Here is a 9,538-nt window from a genome sequence, read left to right as displayed (position 1 = left end):
TAAATGATTTACTGTGGATTTATCATAACTAGAACAAAACCATTGACTCCCAAGAAATACCCTTCTCATTAGGCTGCACCCCTGGCTGTGGGAAGGACTGGCTCCCAGTATCCTCTTGGCTGCTTTGTGGTTGAACTAATGATTCCAACTGCCTGGTGCTAACAGCTTTTTAAATTGACCTTTCTCAGATCTTCACATTGTTTTTTTAATCTATTCAAAATATTTTTCTTCTTGTACTTTCACCTCTCAGCCTTTTATTTCATTTTCAGATTATTATGTTTAACTTGATTTGCTATCAACCACCATTTTCCCGTCGGGTTTTTGTTGTTGTTGTTGTTGTTTTTGGTTTTTGGTTTTCTTTTGTTTTGTTTTTGAAGAAAGTAATCACCAACTTTCCACATCTGCCAGCATTTCACTCAGTGGACAAATGTATCTTTCGCTGAATGTAATCATCATTTAGTAATTCAGAATATGAGAAATTCTGCAAGTGTTTGCCATCACTGCAGCTGATCTGCAAGCTGAGAAAACCCTTGGGATAAAGCATGCTAGTTCTCAGAATGACCTACCACCACAGCACTTTTACCAGAAGGAACAGTTCTTTTCTATAACCAACCAACCAAAACTTCAAAACTGGGATGAGTTGGGAAGTTACTCCTCTAGATTCTCAAATTGTTCATGCTTTTCTTCAAACTGTAAGATTCAATTCACAGCCAGGCATGGCAGCACACGCCTGAAATCCCAGCACTCAGGGAGGCAGAGGCAGGCAGATCTCTGTGAGTTCGAAGCCAGCCTGGTCTACAAAGTGAGTCCAGGATAGCCAAGGCTATACAGAGAAACCCTGTCTCAAAAAAAAAAAAAAAAAAAAAAAAAAAGATGCAATTCACTCAGCTGGGCAAGGTGTCACACCCCTTTAATCTCAGCACTCAGGAGGAGAGGCAGGTGGAGCTCTGAGTTCCAGGCTATAGAGAGAAACCCTGTCTCAAAACCACACACACACACACACATACACATACACACACGAAAAAAAAAAAGTCTCAATTCATTCGTCTGGATTTTCATCTGTTGACTGAGTCTTCGACCTTCTTCGCCGTTCTAAATATTCCACTCTCCTCCAAGCTCTGAAGAGCTCTGAACTTCCCAAGAACTCTCTTCAGCCAGGATCCTGTAGCAAAACAGGCTATCTTTCTGCTCTTATAAGGTACTTCTCAGGAGCTGCTCTCCATTTTCTGCAAATACATGTTCTTTGTCTACTTTGACCTGGGTCGGACCATTAGCATTCTTGTTCTTCAAGACCAGATGTTGAGCTCCACAACTGCTCCAGAGAGCCCAGCAGCCAGCCTAAAACAAACCAAGGTGGGCTCACCACTGCAGCTGCCACTCCGTCACCCTACCAGTAAATGAAAGGAAAGCAGCGTCTTCATCATCCTAGTTAAAAGATACTGCTCTTTAAGAAAGACACCTTCTCTTGGAGAGTATAATGCACAGTTGTAGAGCACCTATTATCCCTGTAGCCTTCCTGAAAATAAAGATGTGGCTCTTTTTCCATCCATGAAGAATAATATCACAACTTTTCTCTCTCGAGTTTGAAGTCAAATTACATATCCATGTGATATTTTTAATGAAATTGCAAGACCCTGATTTTATTCTATGCAAAACATATTACCTTTGGGGGAAATTTAAGTCCTAACGTAGCTGCTTCGGAATAAAAGGGGGGATAAGGATATGATTTATCATGGTCTTCAAAATTCCAGGGTTCTGAAAATATTAAGAGAAGGAAAATGGAGTGGCTCAGATTCAGAGACTCTATCCTGAAGTCTGAAAGTTCACTTCCCCCACCCAATATTTTTTTCTTCCTCCAAATTGCTCTTTGTGGCCTGCAAAATTATCAAATGGTCAAGCTATACAACAGAATAATTGGGAGGCTGATTTTCTTCTCTTTGTGATTAGAGAGATTTTAGCTATTATTTCTTGAATAGCGAACAGGGAAAGCAAGTAATTTAAATTTGGACTACCGTGCTCTCCGGCACAGTGCAACATAGCAACATATTAAGGAAGTGAACATCGTTTCTTCTTTGCATGTAGTGTGTACATACATACATGCCTGCATACGTACATGCGCACGTGCATATATATATACTATTGTAAAAATAATTAACAATTTCCCTGACAATAAACCAGGACTTAAGAAGAGACCCTCCGTTGTATTTCCAAGGAGCGCAGTAACTTGTTAGGGCTCTAGGCGCCGCTGTTCACCAACCTGGGGCATACATGCACTATTCTGCTCTTCTCCCAATTAAAAAACAAAACAAAACATGTGACCCTTAGACTCTCCATCACACCAGGCTGAAAATGGCCGCCTGAGACTGCCTGGCGCATTTCTGGATTGCTCTCTGCTGTAATCTAAGGAAGACCCTGGAAGAGCAGAGAAACAATGGCGATTCTGGAGAAGCTAACCGGCTGGAGCCGGCTGATGCTGCTGTGCCTTTCTCTGGAGCTACTATTAGCAGCCTGGGCTGGCAACATCCGCTACTCTGTGTTAGAAGAAACCGACAAAGGCTCCTTCGTGGGCAGCCTTGCCAAGGACCTGGGGCTGGAGCCCCGCGAGCTGGCGGAGCGCGGGGTCCGCATCGTCTCCAGAGGTAGGTCGCAGCTTTTCTCCCTGAACCCGCGGAGTGGCAGCTTGGTCACCGCGGGCAGGATAGACCGGGAAGAGCTGTGCGCCCAGAGCGCTCCCTGTCTGGTGAGCTTTAACATCCTTAAGGAGGATGAAATAAAGCTTTTCCCTATCGAAGTAGAGATCATTGATATTAATGACAACACTCCTCATTTCCAGTTAGAAGAGCTAGAATTAAAAATGAGTGAAATAACGACTCCCGGTACCAGAATCCCTCTGCCTCTTGGGCAAGACCTTGATGTGGGTATAAACTCACTTCAGAGTTACCAGCTAAGCGCCAACCCTCACTTCTTCCTGGATGTGCAACAGGGAGCTGAAGGGTCACAACAGCCAGAGATGGTACTGCAGAGCCCTCTAGACAGAGAAAAAGATGCTATCCACTACCTTGTCCTCACTGCCTCTGATGGGGGCGACCCAGTACACTCAGGGACTCTGCAAATTCGCGTTCAGGTGGTAGATGTGAACGACAACCCACCAGCGTTTACTCAGGCAGAGTATCACGTAAGTGTCCCTGAGAATGTCCCCATCGGCACCCAGCTACTCAAGGTGAATGCCACTGACCCGGATGAGGGCGCTAATGGCAAAGTAACATACTCCTTTCACAACGTAGACAACAGTGTGGTCGGGAAATTTCGGTTGGATTCTTACACGGGAGAAATATCAAATAAAGAACCACTAGATTTTGAAGAATACAAAGTTTATCCGATGGAAATCCAAGCTCAGGATGGTGCTGGACTCATGGCCAGAGCCAAGGCGCTGGTCACTGTTTTGGATGTTAATGATAATGCCCCAGAAATTGGAATCACCTCTGTCACTACCACAGTACCAGAAAACTTCCCACCAGGGACCATAATTGCTCTTATCAGCGTGCATGATCAAGATGCGGATAACAATGGGCACACCACGTGTTCCATCACTGGAAACCTACCCTTTAAACTGGAAAAGTTAGTCGACAATTATTACCGTTTAGTAACAGAAAGAACACTGGACAGAGAACATAGCTCTGGGTACAACATCACAGTAACAGCAACAGACCAGGGAACCCCGCCCCTATCTGCCCAAGCTCACATCTCACTGCTAGTGACAGATGTCAATGACAACCCTCCAGTTTTCGAACAGGACTCCTACTCTGTCTACATTCCTGAAAATAACCCCAGAGGGGCTTCCGTCTTCTCCGTAAAGGCCCAGGACGCTGACCACAATGAGAATGCACTAGTGACGTACTCCCTAGTGGAAGACACTGTTCAGGGAGTACCTTTGTCTTCTTACTTCTCCATCAACTCTGACACTGGGGTCGTCTATGCATTGCAGTCCTTTGACTACGAGCAGTTTCAGGATTTGCGGCTAAGAGTGATGGCCCGTGATGGTGGGAACCCACAACTCAGCAGCAATGTATCTCTGAGTCTGTTCATGATAGATCAGAATGACAACGCCCCAGAGGTCCTGTACCCTGTCCTCCCTACTGATGGCTCCACTGGTGTGGAATTAGCACCTCGATCTGCCGAGCCCGGTTACCTGGTAACCAAGGTGGTGGCAGTGGACAAAGACTCAGGACAGAACTCCTGGCTGTCCTACCGCCTGCTCAAGGCCAGCGAGCCAGGGCTCTTCTCGGTGAGCCTGCACACGGGCGAGGTCCGCACTGCTAGGGCCTTCCTGGACAGAGATTCTCTGAAGCAGAGCCTGGTGGTGTCTGTGCAGGACCACGGCCAACCCCCTCTGTCCACCACAGTCACATTTACCATAGCGGTGGCTGACAGCATTCCTGACCTCCTGGCTGACCTGGGCAACATAGATAGCCCTGCTGACCTCCAGGATTCAGATCTCACACTCTACCTGGTGGCAGCAGTGGCTGTGGTCTCCTGCATCTTCCTGGCCTTTGTCATCATGCTCTTGGTGCTCAAGCTGAGACACTGGTACTCCTCACGCTTGTTCCAGACTGCAACAAGAGGACTGACCAGCCTGCCTGCCTCCAACTTTGTAGGTGTTGATGGGGCACATGCATTTCTCCAGACCTATTCCCATGAGATCTCGCTCACCGCTGACTCTCGAAAAAGCCACCTGATCTTCCCGCAGCCCAACTATGCAGACACACTCATCAGCCAAGAGAGCTGTGAGAAAAAGGAATTTCTGTCAGCACCTCAGTCTCTGCTTGAAGATAAAGAGGAAATATTTTCTCAGGTAAACTTGCAATAACCTCATAAGCTCTATCAGTAGAAATAATCCTTAGCTGTATGTACTTGCTTTCACTATTTTCTATAAACAGTATGCCATTATACCCCTGGGGTGGTTGGGAGTGTTTCTTATTGTTTCAGGCCACTGGCGATGAAACCTAGGGGCGAGTGCATGCTAGGTGAGTGGTACCATTCTGAGATAAGGTCTCGATAAGATACCTGGGCTGACCTTGAACTCTTTGTAGCCCAGCGTAGTTTTAAATTTATAATCATCCTGCCTCAGACTAGTGGAGAACTGGGATCTCAGGCATGTGGGCATAACACAGACGGCCTACCCCCTTTAGATTTCTGTTAGCATTCCAGGGCTGTGGAACATTACTAAAATCCCAGTACTCTCAAAAATGGGGGTTAGAGTGGAAGCTCTTACTTTGGGAATGCGCCTTTAGTGTGATAATGTGATGCTGTGATAGTGAGGATGAGGAGTGTGTGTGAAGGTCTGTCTCCTTTGGGAAAGAGACCTGCATCAAAAACAAATTTGACTTCTATTTCTCACTTATGTCTGGCTAAAGCACTCCATTGTTCTGAGTTGAGTATCCACTTATTCAGAAGTGATAGTGGTGAGAACCATCAAAAGTCATAATTTTACTTGTGTGAATATAACATAATATCTATACAAGTTGTGCTTTTATTGCTAAAGATCATAGCTTTATAATCTCTCACTATGAGATATTTTATGTGTGCTTAAAAATATCTCTTTAAGTAACTAATAAAATAGAGGATATTGATCAGAAATTTTGTCATGCAGCTTGAGAAACAATTTTTATGGTGAAAATGACAAAATCAAGACATATTTCATATTAGTGTGTATTAGTGCTTCATAACTGTATTGTGGGTGTTTGATGTGGGGGCACATGCTTTTAATCTCAGCACTCATGAAGCAGGCAGATCTCTGTGAGTTCAAGGCCAGCCTTGAAATATATATTTCTTGATATAGACCTAATCTGTTCTGTCAAATTGAACAGATATATAATACAGGAAATCAGTAGAATAGTAAAGTACAAGTAAAATGTAAATATCTAAAAAGGAGACCAGGAAGTAATGAGTTGGTCTAAAGCTATTTAAACAGGGACTGAAGGCCAGGAATATAGTGCAGACAAACCTACTTCATTCTAGAGAACTGTCCTAGGATTGGCTTATTGATTGAAACCAATATAAGCACTGAGACCCATGAGCTGTGTAAAGCCCAGGAGTTGCATGAAATCTTCTCTGCTAATTCCCGTGCTTATACTTTGTCACAAGCTAAAGACTAAGGGAGATGAACCCAGATGCAGGGAACATAAGCCTTACCACTGTGAGCTATTTTATCCAGATTAACACTGCCACACAGCCTTGAAGCACCATTTAAACACCTACTTGTTTCCTGGAACCTGAGCAATATTTCACTGTGTTCAGCAGTTGGACCGAAACTTGCTGCATAGGCCAAGCTGACCTCTGACTGGTGATTTTCCTGTCTGAGTTTTCTGAGTGTTGGAATTGCATATATGAGCCACAACCACATAAATAATTTCAGAACCAATAGGAGATAGGCGTGGTGGCATATGCCTATAATCACAGTACTTAAGAAGCTGAGGCAAGAGGATCAGGAGTTTGGGGTCGTTCTTAGCTATATATCCAGTTTAAAACTATTATGGGCTACATGAGACCAGTTTTTTTTTTTAAGTGGTGGAGAACTTAAAACTATCTTCTACTTAAAATAAATGTACAAGCCTAAATTTAAAAAAAAAAAACAACAACTTTGTCTTCCTGGAATTTATGATTTTTACAAATGAGAGATTCTGTCAGTGAACTGTAGTTTCTGTTTGTTTCTTCTCCGGTGGCTTCCGAGGGAATTTCAACCGTTCTGTATGTCTTCTGGATTTTTATTTTCTTCCTGGGTCCAAAGTTACTCAACTAATAAAGTTTTTCAGATCTGCGTCTTCTTAGCTCTTATAATTTAAACACCAATTAATGAATTGGTTGGTTTTTTAAAATCTGTATTCTGTTGACAAAAGACTCTTAAGTTTATACTGCAATCATGAAACTAAAGATTCGTGTGCACATATGCACGAAGAAAACAGTTGTAGTAGAACAGTAGTACAACAACCAAGTAATATTTAAGGCAACAAACACTAGTTGTAAATTTAAGAGACTAATTGGTTATAATTATTTAAAAAAAAGTATTGTTAAACATGTAGAAAACTATGAGCTGCCGTCACCTAAAAACCCAGCTTTGAAAAATAATACCCGATTTTAACATAATTCCCAAAGAAAACAAAGATCAAACAGAAAGGTTCAAGAAGCTCTCGGTTGCCTGTGGCTCCAACTTCAGAGGATCTAATGACCTCTTCTGGCCTCCATGGAGACACACACACACACACACACACACACACACACACACCACGGATAAAAATGTAAAAAATAATAAAATAAATAGAAATGTGCAGAACTAATTAAAACAACCTACACAGTCTCTGAAATCCCTATCAAAACTCTAATAATGGGATTTGGAGCAGAAATGAAAAGGCTCGTCTTAAAATTCATATGGAATTTTTCATGTGGACCCTTCTGAACAGATAAAACAGTCTTGGGGGAAAGTTGTAAGTCTCATATTCATTAATATTTTTTAAAAAATTTACTACAAAGACACTATATGAAACCACAAATCAAGAAAGAAAGAATAGAGGATGGAAGGCAAAAGAAAGGATTGGACAAGATGATTACTAATCAACGAATAGTAAGTTTACAACAGAGAAAACTACATATAATTAGAAATTTTCTAGAACATTACCAGTGATCAAAGTTAACAAAAACAGTAGTGGGACAAAGATACCATGTGGCTTCTGAGAAAAATGCAGTGAGAAGGAGATAATGTCATTCTTAGGTATTCCCACCAGAACTGCACAATCTGAACCTGATTAAGAGACAGAATCTAACACACAACAATGGAGACTGTTTTTACTGGCCAAATCTTCAAGTCCAGACTCATGAAATGGAAAGCCTGGTGAGCTGTTCAAATTCTACACACTGCAGAAACCTTGTGAAGTACCACATATGATCCTGGTCTGGATCCTAGTCCTGAAAATATTTTAGTTTACTATAAAAAGACATTGTGTCAAACTGTAACATTATTACTACGAGGTATAGGCTAAATAATGAAGCTACATCAATGCCAAGTTGATTTTGTACTTTGGTAATGAAGAAACCTAAGAAAAATAAAGAGACATCACGACTGCAACTTTACATGGAATCAATGGGGACATGAAACTAAAATGTTAACATTTGGGATAATGTGGGCACAGAATACAGTGAACTTTATATGTAAAAGTGTATAAGTCCAACAACATTAACCTACATCTTCATCACGAACTGAAAATATTTGGAAAACTAACATATTTCCTGAACATGTATATCAACTGTTTACCTTGTCTTAGACAGCCATGTGTACCTGGAAGATGACAGACTGTACAGAAGAGTGTACACAGGCCATTTGCAAAGTCTACATCATTTTACATAAGGGATTCCAGCATCCTCAGGTGTAGAACCAAGCCTCCGCAGCTACCAAAGAATTGCTATATATAGCATTTGTTTGTACTATTTTTGCAGCTATTCTGAAATTCTTCAAGATGAAAGTCTAAACATTGATTGTATTTAAATATGGTAAGATGTTAAAATCAAATAAAGCCTATTGGTATGTACACAGAGTTTAGTTGTATTACTTTCTATAGTGGTCTGTATGCTTGAAGCATTTCAAATTGTATTTTTAAATCAACGCATTACTCATAAGTATGTATGCATATATACGCCAAACAGGAGTACGAAGACATCCATGGCATCATCTTTTACCAGCTTAGGAAACACTAAATATACAAGGGGATGAGCACTCAGCCATCTCAAACAACTTTGAACGGCCAATTCCTAACGTAAAGAGCCCAGTCTACCGGAGCCTCCTTCAATCTCCATAATGTTCCTTGCTATATTCCCAACTCCAAGCATTTTGTTCTGAGATTCTACAGTGAAATTTCAACTCTAACCTATCCTAACCATCAGGATTCAAAGGAAGTGGCATTCAGGAAAGGTCTTTTCTGACCTCCAGACATAAGGTGGGTCCCCTTCCTCTAAATGTCCCCAGGGCTTAGTGTTCTTCACCACTGAATTTTCATCACTTGATTGTGAATTCACAAATTCGACATCATAACTCCTTATTTATATCCTCTTTACCTTCCCACATCTTCCCCACCCTAAAAGCTTCTGGGAACTGACTTCCAACTGGTAGACCAGGAGGAGCTGTGCACCCAGAGCACTCGTGCCTGGTGATTCAATCAGACCCTGTGCTGTTAAGTATCTGCTAACCAACAATTTAAATATCAAATGTTGGAGTTGAATGCTATTCGACCAAACACAAAAATTCAAAAACTTGCCTTCTTAGAAAATCTAGCTAATGTTTTAAACTTGATCTTTTTGTCTAAGCATAGGTTAAAAAAAAAAAAAAAAGGAGATGAAACAAGATGTAACACTGAAGTAACAAGGCCAATAGCACTTGTTTGAGCCTTCAACATTCTTTTGTAGCAAGAACTGTCAGGTTACTGGGCTTACACTGTCCTTATTAGTTCTGAAAAACTCCCTACCTTTGAATATTTACTTCTACTGTAAATAA

At 41.7% G+C, this 9,538-nt stretch overlaps 1 protein-coding gene across 1 annotated transcript in view; it reads left to right on the top strand.

The window, feature by feature from the left end:
- Positions 1-2,338: 2,338 nt before the first annotated feature.
- Positions 2,339-9,538, top strand: part of LOC110557101 (protocadherin gamma-C4) — a 188,042-nt gene continuing 180,842 nt past the window's right edge. The window contains exon 1 of the mRNA XM_060377391.1: positions 2,339-4,852. Within this exon, the coding sequence (XP_060233374.1) occupies positions 2,432-4,852 (2,421 nt within the window). The 5' untranslated portion in view covers positions 2,339-2,431. The remainder of the gene's footprint in view (positions 4,853-9,538) is intronic.

The sequence above is a fragment of the Meriones unguiculatus genome, chromosome 2 (genome assembly GCF_030254825.1).
Source record: "Meriones unguiculatus strain TT.TT164.6M chromosome 2, Bangor_MerUng_6.1, whole genome shotgun sequence".
Classification (NCBI taxonomy): domain Eukaryota; kingdom Metazoa; phylum Chordata; class Mammalia; order Rodentia; family Muridae; genus Meriones; species Meriones unguiculatus.
This window is presented reverse-complemented; position numbering and strand designations above follow the sequence as displayed.